The following is a 15768-nucleotide window of genomic DNA, read 5'->3' as shown; positions in this document are numbered from 1 at the left end:
ATGGTCACACATCCCTGCAAACCTAGTACAAGAAGGCAAGAGAGTTCCAGGAGAACTTGTCAAAAAAAAACCAAAAACAGCCGGGCAGTGGTGGCGCACGCCTTTAATCCCAGCACTTGGGAGGCAGAGGCAGGCGGATTTCTGAGTTCGAGGCCAGCCTGGTCTACAGAGTGAGGTCTAGGACAGCCAGGGCTATACAGAGAAACCCTGTCTCAAAAAAAAAAACAAAAACAAACAAACAAACAAAAAAACAAAATAAATGTGTTTGTTTGGATAAAACTGTTGACCAACAATCATAATGATAGAAGGAATTAGGAAGTTTTGTAAGAAAAAGTCAGGTTGTATTTGTCACTAGGTGGTATAAGACATCATGTATGTGTAATAAATTCCTGAAGTGTACAGTAAAGCACTCATGTCTTTGTGTGTGTGTGTATTTACAGATTTTAGGGTTATTTTAGTTTTTACTTTCTTTTGTTGTTTTGAGACAGGGTCTTGCTATTTAAAACAGTCCGGCTTCTGACTGTTCTTTTGTTTGTGAGACAGGGTCTCTCTATGTCTAGAACAGTCCTGTCTGTTCTGGAACTTTCTCTGTAGACCAGGCTGGCCTTGAAGGTAGAGATCTACCTTCTGTCTTCTGAGTGCTGGAATTAAAGGCTCAAACCCCTATGCCAAGGTCCTGGCTTCTAACTCTTCACCCTACCTTAGTAAGGCCACCAGGCCCAGCAGATTCTCATATTTATTTAATAATGCTAAGCTAGTCATAATTTGACAGAATAATTGATCACAGAATTCTATGTTTACATGTATGTGAATGAAGCCAATATAATAAAAGTAAAACTGTTGTTGCCAGTCCTGGCAGCCCCTAAGGATGGTAATGGGAAGGGAAGGGGTCAATTTCAGTACCCTAAAATAGGTTTTGTAATCTCATGAACAACAAACAGGTTTGCACAGGTTAAATAAAAGAATAATTTCTCTGTTTAGATTACCAATATACTACTTCATTTTATGGTCCAGTAAGACTGGTGATTCTACATTATTTACCACTGCCCTTCCTCAGAACAAAACAGCACCAAACCAAATTAACTAGATCTAACTCTGAGGTTGATGCTCTAATGCACAGGTTCTCAGCCTTCCCAATGCTGTGACCTTTTAATTCAGTTCCTCATGATATGGTTACTCCAACCATAAAATTATTTCATTGTTACTTCATAACTATAATTTTGCAGATGATGAAATGTTCAAGACTGGTTTGTGGACGATTTAGACCAGCGGTTCTCAACTTGTGGGTCAGGATCCCTCTGGGGGCGTTGAAGGACCCTTTTATAGGGGTTGCCAAAGACCATTGGAAAATACAGATATTTACATTATGATTCATAACAGTAGCAAAGTTAAAGTTATGAAGTAGCAATGAAAATAATTTTATGGTTGGGGGTCACCCCAACATGAGGAACTGTGTTTAAAGGACTGCAACATTGGGAAGGCTGAAAACCACTGAGCTAGACTCTTATTGAATTGGTCCAAATGAACTGCCTTAAACAACAATAACAACAGAAATTGAGAGTATTGGTGCCATGGCATGGGTGTGAAAGTTGGAGGACAGCTTATGGAGTCATTCTTTCCTTCTCTATGGTTCCTGAGAGTTTGGGGGATAATGCCCTTACCTAGTGGAGAATTTCTAACCCTTAAGGGTCTTCTAGCTTGGGCTTTTGTTGTAGAATTGTCCTTTCTTCCTACCCTACCTTTTGAACCAGAGGCCTTTCCATGATTTAAGATAAGTACCACTTTTCTGTAGCACTTTATTCCCAGTCACTTGTGTGTAACTAGAATTATGAGTCTTAGGAGAACAGACTGCAGCTTTAAACAGCAAAACAAGGTCCCCAAAGGGTCTTAGTGGGGAACATTTCAAGTAAAGCATAGGCTCCCTCCTTTAATACACAGGAAGCCTGACTTCCCCAGTCTCCACTCAAAGCTTTTCCCTGGAGTTCTCTGTAAGTGCTTTCTGACCATATCCTTAAAAAGGGAAGGGACAGATAGGTGTTAGATACTGAGAACCAGACATTGGGCTACATTAACCCATATTGTCCTTTCCACATTTCCTTGAAAGATGATACAAGCCCATATTATAGATGAGTGAACTGAGACTTAGAGTCCTCCTCCCAGTTCTGGGGGTTCCTGCATGGTAAGCATGTCTTCTAAGCCAGTTTTTTCAGACTTCAGTCTTTCTTGTATCAGAATCATAATTTTTGCAATTGTATAATATATTCTTTTATTTAACATCTTAAATATTGAACAGTAATAGTTTGCAAACCCCAGCTTTTACATTTATCTATTTATTTATGTATGTACATTCATGAGTTCATGACACAATATTTACATGGAGATCTGAGGACAGCTTTCATGAGTTTGTTTTCTGTACTAGGTAAAAACTAAAATTTTTATTAGATAAGTTCCTACTGGGTTATAACTCAGTACGTAGCCAAGTTGGCTTTAAACTTAACAGAGATCTTTCCACTTCTTCCTGAGTGCTGAGATTAAAACATGGCCCACCACAACTTCTAAGAACTTTCAGCTTTACTTTTTTAAAGCCTACTTTTAATGATGGTTTTTAAATGCTTTAATCTCCCTTCTAGCCCACCACCCACCAGAAGTAGTAGAAAAGGAAGGATATGGGGGAAGTGAACCTGTTTAGAAATGGTTCTTTAGAGCAAATCCCATCTACATTAAAGTCTTTCTTGGGGGCCAGAGAAATGGCTCAGTGGTTAGGGGCACTGACTGCTCTTCCAGAGGTTGTGAGTTCAATTCCCAGCAACCACATGGTGGTTCACAACCATCTGTAATGGGATCTGATGCCCTCTTCTAGGGTGTCTGAAGACAGCTACAGTGTACTCATATACATAAAATAGATAAATAAATCTTTTTAAAAAAGTCTTTCTCAAGTCTATTTATAATTGTGCTTTGTAAGGTGAAGATTAGAGTTTTGTCACTTACAATAATGGGTAGTTTAGAATGAACATTTACTGTGTTCTTGGTATTATTGACTGCTTTACTATTTAATTTGGGACTTCCAACAGTTCTATGATTGAAGTAAGTGCTATTTTCATTTTTAGATTAGGAAAATTCCGAAGTTTTTGATACTGTGGATATTTTTTAAAATCACAGGAATAATGCTATTTTCCTTTTGTAAAATGTTAGTTATAATGGAATGGAAGAAATTAGAGATTACAGTTTGTTCATTTAGTTTAAAACAAGAATGTAATAATTTTTGTTTGTTTTTGAGACAGGGTTTCTCTGTGTAGCCCTGGCTGTTCTGGAATTCTCTATAGAGTTGGCCTTGAATTTAGAGATCTGCTTATCTCTGCCTCCTGAGTGCTAGGATTAAAGGCTTGCCCACTACCACCCTGAAAGAATATAATGTTTATCTCTTATTTTATAAGTGTTTTTTTTTAGATTAATTTATGTATATAAATGCTTCACCTGCATATATGTATATGCATGCCTTGTATCTATGGAGGTGGGGTTGGGCATTGTGGTAATGCCTTTAATCCCAGTATTCAGGAAGCAGAGAAAGGCAGATCTCTATGAGTTCAAGGCCAACCTGGGTCTGGTCTATTCAGATGAAGCAGGTGAAGTTCCCAGACAACCAGGGCTGTGACATAAGAAAAACCTTATCTCAACAAAATAAAACAACTTCCTCCTCTGCAGCCCCAAAAGGGGGTTGGATCCCATGTAACTGAAGTTACAGCTGTGAGCTGCCATGTGGGAACTGAACCCAGGTCTGCTTCAAGAGCAACAGCCATCTATTGAGGTCGATATGGGACATTTTCTGATTTTTGTGGCTCATTTCACATAATGCTGCAGAGTAATCTATTTAAATCTGTAAGCTAGAGATAACAGTAGCTACCTGGGAAGAATTTCTATGAAGCATCAAGGCAATGTCTGCCACACTAAAAATTATATAAATGGCATCTGGCAAATTATTTTATACTTTTTTCTATTTATGCATTTTGAAGTTTCTTTGACTTCTAAGTCAAATAAAGATCTATTAGTCTTTGCTTCTCCAAAGAACCAGAAGTGCTAAATAAAAAAATGTTAGAGGCTCATCAAGACATGCAGTTTTTGGAGAAAGACTTGTACTTATTTCTTACATAAACACTAATGGCCTCTGACTCATTAGACCATTGCATCCTAGACTGTTTTCCTTTCAGATTCTGTAGCCATAGCCTTGAAGTTGTGTATTTTTTAAAAAATATTTTAATTGAAGTGTTGTAAACTTGGTTTGGCTTTTCTACCCTTAGTCTGCTTTCAAGGCTATAATTACAAAGCTAGAAGCCTGAAGAATGATATGTAGGCTGATAAGAGGGATGTTATTAATGTTTCCATAGAAATTCAGGCATTCCTCATAAGCTGCATTTACACCTGACATAAATATGTGGGCATACTAGGTTATATTACTAAGAACCTAAATATACTGTGCCCCCTATACTTTCACATGTATGTGTGTGTGTGTGTGTGTGTGAAACTCCTTAGAATATCACATTAAAGGAATGAAATGGCATTAGGAAGTGGGCATTTTTGTTGCTGAAATTTATAAATGTGACCTTGACATTTGTAAAGCTGGAGAAGGCTTATTATTTACTTGCAGCTCTGCCAGCTGGCTTTTGTGTGGACATGAAGTACAATATCCTTGCATTCAAAAGTATTTTTTGCTATTGCTAAAGTGTGGCTTGTTAGGTTGCCTGTGTAAAACAAAAAGCTATTGGGTAAAGTGACACCTTACTTGCTGGACAGAAAAGCAAGAGAGAGAGGTGAATTTAATGTACAGACAATACAAAGGTAAGTGGTCTTAATATCTGCTTGGACACGGGGCTTGTCTGTGGACCACAAACATGACAGTATGACAGACTGTGGTCAAACTACTTTTCTTCTCAGCCTCTGCCCAAGCCATTCTTCATACCAGAAAGAACCCAGGAAATGGGTGGAATTGGTGGTAGGTCCTGTAAAGTAGAACCATTTCCTAGAATTTCAGGGCCTGTTGAGTATTTGGAGGCTTCTCCAAGAAAGCCTTGTTTTATAAGAACTCCATGTACTTTTGAATTTTCTGGTTGATATTTTAGAATTATATTGAAATACATTTGGGCTGCTGTTGAGCAACTTCTTAGATATGTACCTGGTAAGTGACTTACCTACATGGTAAAAGGCCCAAGCCTCTCATGTATGGTAGTTAAATAAAGATCCTTATGATACAACCATGCATTCTGCTTCTCTGTTTATTGCTCTCATATGCCATGTCCTCTGTATTTTGTTCCTTGGATAGTCTTGTTGAGTCAAAGCCATCTTCCTGCTGATAATCCCCATGTTTCTGATTGCTACTTCTCTTTTCTCACCAGTACTGATTATAGCTATTAAGTGTTTTCAATGCCGTTAGTGCTCCATATTATTAGATCTTTATAGCAGTCTATAGACAAAGATATTGGATCACAGTGGTGAAGTCACTCTCTAAGCCAACACAATTTGTGAATAATGGTACCAGAATTCAAATCTATTCTGAAGCTGGTGAGATGACTTATGAGTGAAAAGTTGTTGCCGTGTAAGCCTGAGGACCTGAGTTTGATTCCTGGAAACTACATAAAGGTTTCCATGAAGAGAACTGACTCCACAGTGTTGTTCTTAGTAAACACACCATACATACACACTCACAGAATAATAAAGCTTTTAAAATAAATAGGGCTGGTGAAATGGCTCTGTGGGTTAAGGCACTTGCTACCAACCCAATGACCTGAATTCAACCCCAGAATCCACGTGCAGGAAGGAGAGAACCAATTCCCTCAAGTCCTCCTCTGACCTCCACATGCGTACATGCACATGTACCACATGCACACATGTACCTGTGTAGCACACATGAAATAAAGCGATTCTGACATATTGCTGTGTACTAAACCAATTGTACATTGTCTGATGTATGTTCTCAAAATGTTTTATTTTTTTAAAGTAGATTTGAATCTCTTTCTGTGACTTTGCCATGTGCCTGTGTTCACATTTATGTAGAGACCAGAGATCATCCTTGGGTGTCAGTTCTCAGGATGTTGTCCACATTTTTTTTTTTTTTTTTTTTTTTTTTTTTTTTTGAGACAGGATCTCTGATTGGCCTGGGATACACTGATTAGACTATGCTGTCTGGCCATAAATCATGGATCCTCTTGTCTTGCTTCCCCAGTGCTGAGATTACTATGTGTTACCCTGCCTGGTGGCTGCAGCTGCCACAGCCCTCCTCTCCCTCCTTTTACCTCTCAGCCCACTCTGGCACAGGGCTCTATGGGTCTCAGACTAGTTTAGAACTTGGTCTTCTTGCCTCTGTCTCTGCAATGCAGAGATTACAAATGTGTGCTACCACAACTAGCAACTGAATTTTTAATTTTACCCTTAATGAACTTTTAAGTAGCTACATGAACTTGGTTTAGTGGCACACGTCTATAATCTTAGCACACTAATCTCAGTATTTGGGAGAAAGGCAAGGGATTTTCAAGTTTGAGATCAGCTTGGACTGCATAGTGAGACCCTGACTCAAGATTGTTTTTGAAGTTGCATGCTTTCAGTCCCAGCACTCCAGAGGCAGGTGGATTCCTGAGAGTTTGAGGCCAGACTAGTCTACAAACTAAGTTCCAGGACAGCCAGGGCTGTTACACCAAAAAAACTTGTCTAGAAAAACAAAAACAAATATTTTTCAGTGAGTGTAATGGTACACTGTTTTTATTCCCAGCACTTGAAAGGTGGACCTCTTTGAGTCCAAGGCTAGACTGGTCTACATAGTGAGATCTTGTCTCATAAAATCAAATCAGAACACCTCCCCTTTCAGTTCATCAGCCATTAATCACATCCCGAGTACTCCGTATTACATGTGGTTGGTGGGCATTGTAGTTACATAGCATATTTGTTCGTATAAAAATTATGTTTGATAGCAGTACTTTAGGTTTTTAAAGTTGAAAACAAGGAACCTGCTATTTTCTCCTACAAGTTACTCCTTTGACAGTTGCTTCATTGAGGGGCAATGTTATTTACTACTTTAGTCTTTTGAGGAGTTCTTCAGATATTTACTTAGCAACCCTGTCCGGGACATACATGACTGTGTTCTAAGGCTTTCAGGGAAGCTTATTTGATTGAACAAAGGGCAGTTTCATTGAGGGGAAATCAAAGAACTCAAAATTATGGGAGATAAGGCAGACAAAGGATTAGCAAGTGACTTCTGTATTTCAGTGCAAGTCTTTTTATTATTTTCATTTTTTGTGGGTTTTTTTTTGTTTGCTTTTTTTTTTTTTTTTTTTTTTGGTTTTTCGAGACAGGGTTTCTCTGTGTAGCCTTGGCTGTCCTGGAACACACTCTGTAGACCAGGCTGGCCTTGAACTCAGAAATCCACCTGCCTCTGCCTCCCAAGTGCTGGGACTAAAGGTGTGCGCCACCATGCCCAGCTTGTTTGCTTTTTTGTTGTTGTTTCTGTTTTATTTTGTTTTGAGACAGAATGTCTCTGTGTAGCCCTGGCTGTCCTGGAACTCTTTCTATAAGCCAGACTGACCTCAAACTCAAGAGACCTACTTGCCTCTGCTGTCCAAGTGCTGTGATTAAAGGTGTGCACTTGTGGGTATTTGTACAAGTCTTGAATAAAGTGTTTTGGGGGTTCTTGGCTAGAGAGATGGTTTGGTGTTTGAGTACTTGCTGCTCTTAGAGTGGATCTGAGTTTGTTTCCCAGTGCCATGTTGAGTTACCACACCTATACGTTGAGTTACAGCTACCTATAACTGGAGCTCCATATGATCTACTGCTTTCTTCTGCCTTTGTAGACATCAACAGGTATACATACACATAAACGTTTTAAAATTTAAGATTTTGAGAAGTCCTATAAAGTATTTTTGAGCCTCAGATTTTAATGGGCCTGATCACAGTGAATATATAGTAAGCATAGGAAGAGGGCCACAGAGCTAGTTAGAGCAATTTCAAGACATTTTTTAGATTTATTTTATGTATATATATGAGGGCCTGGATATATACATGTGGCAACATATGTGTGCCTGGTGCCCAAGGATCCAGAAGAGATGTTTTTGGTGTTGGAACCTCTGGAATTGAAGTTATAGGTAGTTGGTAGTTGCCATGTGTGTACTGTGAACTAAACCTCTGCAAGAGTAGTAAGTTTTTTAACCTCTGAGCCATCTCTCCAGCACTTAAGGCCTCTCTTTTGACCCTAGAATGACACTGATATACATGTCAGTCTCTCTCTCTTTCTCCCTCCCTCCCTCTCTCTCTCTTGTTTTCCTCTTTCTCGTCCTCCTCTTTTTAAAGTTTTTTTAAAAAGATGGATTTATTTATTATAGGTAAGTACACTGTAGCTGTCCTTGACACCTCAGAAGAGGGCATCAGATCTCATTTTATGGATGGTTGTGAGCCACCATGTGGTTGCTGGGATTTGAACTCAGGACCTTCGGAAGAGCAGTCAATGCTCTTAACCACTGAACCATCTCTCCAGCCCTCTTTTTAAAATTTTATCCTTGATTGTTTTTTTTTTTTTTTTAATTTGTATGGGTGTTTTGCCCACATGTATGTCTGTGTATATGCAGTGCCACAGAGGTCAGATGATGGCATTGGATACCCTAGAACTGGAGTTACAGATGGTTGTGAGCTGCCAAGTGGGTGCTGGGAATAGAACCTAGGAAAGTAGTCAGTGCTCTTAACAATTGAGCAGTTTCTCCATCCCCTGACCCTAGACTTTCTTACTCTTAGCTCTGCTTTACCTCGTACCTCAAATTTAACATTATATCAAACTTGAATTATAATAGTATATGTGTGATGTTATCTCACTTAAAATTCAAATCTGTAGGTAATGTTTATTAGATTTTGAAACCAGTGCACTCTCTCTCTCTCTCCTCTCTCTCCCGTCCCCTCCCTCCTTCCCTCCTTTTCTGAGGTTCCCTGAAAAGCTAGTAGATCAAAATCCATTGTATCTTCATTCAGACATATATGTGTGTATATTGGCAGGGCCTAAGACCTAACCAGGGTTCTGATCTAGGTATACTAAATAAAGATGGACTTAGATATAGAAGGTAGCATGTGCACAGGAAGGGAGGCTAAAAAGTATATTGGACAGAGAGCCATAATGTAGTTAGGAAATTATGAGTTCTGGATACACTGTTGCTTGGGATGTGGTAGAGGTCATAAAGTTGAAGTAGGAAGCTTGCTTGATTATGAAGGTAGGATGATTGAATGTAACTGAAGATTTGGCCTTGTAAAGGATCTCTCACCTCTATGGACTGCTGAGATTTCACAGGTTTCAGGGTTCTTTTGTACTGTGATGTCTTTTTATGGTCAGATGAAAACATTCCCATAATGACATTTCTTTGCTTTTGTAAAACACACTGGAATGCATTACCTGTTCCTCATAAACCTTTTTTGTTCATACTTGGAAATATATACTTAAAAGTTTAAGCTAGGGCTGGAGAGATGGCTCAGCGGTTAAGAGCACTGACTGCTCTTCCGGAAGTCCTGAGTTCAAACCCCAGCAACCACATGGTGGCTCACAACCATCTGTAATGAGATCTGATGCCCTCTTCTGGGGTGTCTGAAGACAGCTACAATGTACTTACATATAATAAATAAATCTTTAAGAAAAAAGTTTAAGCTAATTTTGAGGTAAATATGCCACTTTGTAGTCAAAATAACAAAAGATCTGTGACTCTATAATCTGTCACTATACCCTAGGCAAACAAGATTTTGATCTTTATATTTTAATAAATGTTTGGAGAAGAACTTCTCATCTAAAAGTTCCTTTTGTGTTAAAGAAGAGTCGGGGGCAAGTGTGGTGGCACATTCCTTTAATGTCAACACTGGGGAGGCAGAGGCAGGCAGATCTCTTTGAGTTTAAGGCCAGCCTTATCTACAGAGTGAGCTCCAGGACAGCCAAGGTTAAATAGAGACACTGTTTTGACAAACATAACAATTTTTTTTTTTTTTTTTTGAGACAGGGTTTCTCTGTTTAGCTCTGGCTGTCTTGGAACTCATTCTGTAGAGCAGGCTGGCCTTGAATTTAGAAATCCGCCTGCCTCTGCCTCCCAAGTGCTGGGACTAAAGGCGTGCGCCACCACTGCCCGGCGACAAACATACAGATCTAAAAGAAAAAGTTAAGAGTCCTAAACTTAGAGCCATTTAGGGGTCACATGTCATAAGATAGATGATTTAGTAAACCAATTGTTTACTAAAATTGTAAACAATTGTTAATTGTTTACTCATGGTAGCTATTTGTATTGACATTTCAAAGTTGGTTTACAGTTATCAAAGAAACAGGTGAGTAGGATTCTCTTTCACTATGTCTTTATCTCCAACTTGGTAAGGGAATATAAACTTTGCCATATATTTTTAGGTTGCTTACTTATACACTTACTTGATAGTTAAGAAATTGTTTATCAGTCTTTTGTTGTTTTTTGCTTTTTGTTTGTTTTTTAAGATAGGGTTTCTCTGTGAAGCCTGGTTGTTCTGGAACTCAATCTATAGACCAGTATGGTCTTGAACTCACCTGCCTCTTTGTCTCCTCAATTTTTGTTCAGACCATCACAGATAGGATAGTTCTCTGTTTATCCCATCTTATAGCAAGGTTGGAGTTAATCTTCTTTGTATCCTATGGATGTGGATTCAAAGAGAAATAAGTCTCCAAAGAAAAGTTAGTTGTTAACAGGAGGGGAGGGAGTGGTTGGTAGACAAGTAAAAGGAATGCATTTCCCCTTAAATCCAGGATTTTCAACCTGTGGATCTTGACCCCTTTGACAAACCTCTGTCTCTCAAAATCACTACGTTATGGTTCATAACAGTAGTAAAATTACAGTTGTGAAGTAGTAACAAAAATAATTTTATGGTTGAGGTCACGACAACATGAGGAACTGTATTAAAGGATCACAGCTTTAGGAAGGGTGAGAACCAGGGTGAATACCATTTTTCATGGTATTTTCAGGTTTTGGGTTATTCTGTCTTTGTGGAGTTAAGAATGTTGACTATTTTAGAGGATATATTAAGCTTTATACTTAAAAATTATTTATTTATTTATTTAATATATATGAATGCTCTGCCTTCATGCACACCAGATGGTTGCTGGGAATTGAACGCAGGAAGAATAGGCAGTTCTCTCAACAGTTGAACCATCTCTTCAGACCTGCTCTATCCTTTCTTGATACCTTTTTTTGTTTGTTTGTTTGTTTTTGTTTTTCGAGACAGGGTTTCTCTGTGTAGCCTTGGCTGCCCTGGAACTCACTCTGTAAACCAGGCTGGCTTTGAACTCAGAAATCCGCCTGCCTCTGCCTCCCAAGTGCTGGGACTAAAGGCGTGTGCCACCATCGCCCGGCTCTAGCCAGCCATTCTGAACTGTTACTTTTGCATATGATATAACTACTGTTAGTAGGAAACTTTCTCATGCCCAAGTTGATTGCATATTCTGTTATGTTCTGTGCTTTGGTATTCTTGGAAGCCAATCACAAAAGAAGTCAGTTATGCTTTGTACAGTTAGCCACAATAAACTTGGAGCCAAACCAGTCGCCCAGTAGCACTTCCTGCACCTGTGTATTATAAACTGACTCTGGGATGGACCTCAACATAAGAGACACCTGTTCCAATATAAGAAGCCATTTGGAATGAAACTTCCATTTTGAGTAGGGATTGAATAAAGTTTTAAGTTCCTAAGACCTCCCTGGAAATTGACACCCTACTTAGCAGAAAAAGACATGTGCGTGGGTAACTAAAATCCTGGTTGGCAAGTTAAAACATGAATGTTAGGAAAGGCAAGTCTCCCACCACAGCTGAATAACCCAACCAATGAGAGCAGGATAAATGTACAACAAGGACATATTCCTAAAGAAGTCCCCTATTAGCTGGGCGGTGGTGGTGCATGCCTTTAGTCCCAGCACTTGGGAGGCAGAGGCAGGCGGATTTCTGAGTTCGAAGCCAGCCTGGGCTACAGAGTGAGTTCCAGGATAGCCAGGGCTATACAGAGAAACCCTGTCTCGAAAACCAAAAACCAAAAACAACAACAAAAAAAACCCCAAAAACAAAAAGAAGCCCCCTGTTTCAAATCCTGATTGGCGGAGTAACTTGGCACAGATGTTTGTGGATTTCAGGCTTAATAGACCTGTAGAATCCTGGCTCTTGGTCGAAATTCTGATCCTCAGTCTAGACTCTGTCTCTGCTCTATCAGTATTGGGGTGTGCATTCAATAAACCAGCCCTGTTTTACTGAGATTGGTGTCTGAGTGGTTTGTGCAGTGATTTCCAGACCCCCAACAATAAGGACAGTGGAGACAGTTTTAACTATAATTTTGACCTTATATATGAGAGACAGTAGTTAAGGATAGTAGCGAACACTTTTCTGAGGAAATATTTAAAGATGAGTAGAAGTCAAGGAAGAGAAAGGTAGTCATTGTCTGAAAAAATGATTTTCATCAAGTGTGTTCAAAGGACTCACTGTGTTTGCCACTTAATAAGCTTGATTTTTTTCTTTATAGAGTGTTAGTTGCACACCCAGCCAATACAAAGCACATGTATTATTAATATGAAATGTCTTTTGTGATGTTAATTCTAACACTTATTTTGTTGGTTCTGGGAATTGAATCCAGGGCTTTATTCTTGCTAAGCACACTGTCTTGTGAGCAAGCATAGCATAAGCATACTTAGTAATGGAAGAATTAGTTTTATTTGTTTGTAGGTAAAGTTTTTTGAGGGTTTTGTTTTGTTTTGAGACTGGATCTCATTATTCCAGGCTGACCTTGTATTTGCTATGTTATCAAAGATAACCTTAAATTGCTGGTTCTCTTGTGTCTACCTACTGAGTACTAGGATGTAGAGAAATTTGTAATATGGTTGCTCTGGCAAGAGATCACATCCAAAGATATGATCTGGCTAGAATACAAACATGCCTTGGATCATACTATATAGTATGATATGGCTGGAATATAGACATATCCTTTAATTACTAACAATGAAAGTTGGTTTGTAGAAGGAAACGGCCATGTTTGAAAGTGACCTCTAATTAAGGGTCAGACAAAGTAACAAATCAGAAAAATATTTGACAGCATGAGTCAGAGATAGGATACACACAACTCACAGGAGAATAACAGAGGAAGAGAGGTTACTTAAGAGCAGGGAGAACAAAAAAAAATGTGTGGTGCATGTATGGCAAGGCATATGGCAGGTGTTTGGTCAGGGCAGTTTTACAGAAACAGGTTTCAGAGAGAACAAGATAGACAGAAGGAGCCAGAAGATTAGAACATATTGCCAAGGTACATATGATGCCAATTCAGTCAGAAGCCAAGAGAAGCCAGATTGAATCAGTCATCTTGGATGGTTAGATTGTAAGGAGGCTAGAAGCTTCTAGAGGTAGGCCTAGGGATACTTAGTGCAGGGAAGCACACTGGGTTCAGCCCAGGCCTTGTATAAACACAGCTTAGGTATGACTCATCTTAGTCCTTCATCTGAGGAAGTAAGAGGCTGAGGTTACACTGAGATTGTAGGCATGTACCACTCTGCCTAGTTCATACAATGCCAGAGAGCCAACTGATAGCATCATGTATGCTAAGCAAGCACTGTAACAACTTAGTTTTATCCCTAGCCCTAACTGGTGATAATCTTTAGTAAACTCACCTTGTATATTTGTTGTAAATTCTTGTTTTGTTTATTTAGCTTTCTTTTGGGACATAATTGATAACATTAAATAAAAAATAAATATTAAATGAGATTTAACTTTCCTACTCGTTTTTATTCCAATAGACATTGGTATCTTATTTATACTTACTGTGCTATTGTTTATTGAGCCCCTCCTGTGTGCTAAGGAATATTTCTAAACTCTCTTACTCTTGGTACAACTCTGGTACATGCTTTTATCTCCATTTCTATATTTACAAGATGAATGGAAACCCAGAGAGGGGGTCCTTACAGAAAGTAGGTAATTAGTAGAACTAAGATTTAAACCCAAACTAATTTTTGAGTCTAATTTAGAGTGTGGACGTGTTACTGGAAATTGAATCCAGTATTTTGCTCATTCTCAGCTAGAACTGAGTCACAACCTAGCCTGAACTCTGAATCTTCCCTCATTGAATATTATTTCATTTTTTAATGTTTAGAATCAGCTTGGAGTAATTGAAAAATAATAATTTTTTCCCTATTGTTCTCTCTTTAGGTTTCTGTCAGGATGAATTGGCAGAGCTTGATCCAGGCACTAGTAAGTTCTAAATGTTACTCAGTGTTTACCCACTGTTTTTTGGTAAGAAAAAGTGTGACTGTGCATTTACATATGTCAAACTTAAGGTAGTATCTTTGATACTCTTGTTTGAATGGCTCTTACATTGTATCTTCTAACAATCATGAGAATGATAGTCTGTCTTTTCTACTGACATTTTTTTCTTTAATTCACTAGTATTGTTTGATAGCCAGATCTGTCCTTTTAATAGAAGATTGTTTACTAAAAATTTTTGTTTAAAATGACTCTTGTTCAGTTCTCCGTCTTCCAGTGAAATCAATAAACAATGTTGAATTTATATACATACATAAACCATGTATTTATGAATATACACAACCATATATTCAAATTTCTTTCTTTGTTTCTCCCATCTTTACTTTCTTTTCCCCTCCTTCTCCCTTGCCCTCCTTTCTCTCCCTCTTTTCTTTCTCTCTCTTTTATCCATTCATTCATTCTTGCTTCAAGACAGGGACTTTCTATATAGTCCTGCCTGTTCTGGAACTCACTATGTAAACCAGGCTGGCCTTAAACTCACAGAGGTCCTTATATCTGGTAAAAATGTTTAAATTTCTTTTCACAGTTTATTCAAAGAAGTTAAATTGCTTACTTTTCTCATTGCTGTAACTAAATACCCAACAAAAGAAACTTAGGGGATGGCTTTATTCTTGCTCATAGTTTAGGGTATAGTTCATCATGGCAGGGGAGATAATGGCAACTAGAGCAGATCTAGTTTTTACAGCAGAAATGTGAAGCAGTCATATTTATGTCAGTATTCAGGAAGGAGATGAGACATGAATGCTGGTGCTCAATGCTTTTTGTACATTTTATTGAGTTTGGGACCCCAGTCCGTGGGATGGTTTTTGTTCCATTAAGGGTTAGTTTACTGTCTCAGTTAAAGCCATCTAGAAATGTCCTCATAGATATACTCATAGATTTGTTACTTCCCCTTCCCTCCTTCCCTCCTTTCTCCTTTTCCTTCTCTCTCTCTTCCCTTCCCCTCCTCCCTTCCCCTTCCTTTGTTTTTTTTCCCTCTGCTCTCCCTCCTCTCCTTCCTTTTCTCCCCTCTTTTCTTCTCTTTCTCCATCCTTCCCCTTAATTTTTCTCCTTTCTTCCTGTCCTTTCCCCTCTCTGTATCCCTTCCTTCATGTGTGTGTGCCTGTGTGTGTGCATGTGTGTGTGTGCATGTATACTTGGAGGCCGGTTGTGTGTTCTCTATTTGCTGTTGTTGTTTTTGTTGTTGTTGTTATTATTATTAGGCAGGATTTCTCACTAATCTTGAATCAAGCTTTAGAGATCTATCTGTCTCTCATTTCTCCAGTGCTGAAGTTATGGACACACATCCACATGCTTGACTTTTACGTGGGTGTTAGGAAGCTAAACTCAGCATGCTATGCAACAAATACTTTTTACCCATTGAACCATCTTTCCAATACCTTCATTTTTTTCTCCCTTCCTTCCCTCCCTCCCTTCTCTCTCTTTCTTTCTTTCTCTCTCTCCCTCTCTCTCTCTCTCTCT

General features: G+C 38.8%; 1 protein-coding gene across 4 annotated transcripts in view; it reads left to right on the top strand.

The window, feature by feature from the left end:
• Nr6a1 (nuclear receptor subfamily 6 group A member 1) overlaps positions 1-15768 on the top strand; it is a 183474-nt gene that overhangs the window by 15553 nt on the left and 152153 nt on the right. For all 4 annotated transcript variants that reach the window (XR_004118560.1, XM_031370119.1, XM_031370120.1 and 1 more), the window contains exon 2: positions 14194-14235. Coding sequence is in view for 3 of the 4 variants with exons in the window: in XM_031370119.1 (XP_031225979.1) it covers positions 14194-14235 (42 nt within the window). In the remaining variant the exon portion in view is untranslated. The remainder of the gene's footprint in view (positions 1-14193; positions 14236-15768) is intronic.

The sequence above is a fragment of the Mastomys coucha genome, unplaced genomic scaffold (genome assembly GCF_008632895.1).
Source record: "Mastomys coucha isolate ucsf_1 unplaced genomic scaffold, UCSF_Mcou_1 pScaffold15, whole genome shotgun sequence".
NCBI lineage: Eukaryota > Metazoa > Chordata > Mammalia > Rodentia > Muridae > Mastomys > Mastomys coucha.
Note: the sequence above shows the minus strand (reverse complement) of the source record. Positions and strands in the feature narration are given on the sequence as shown.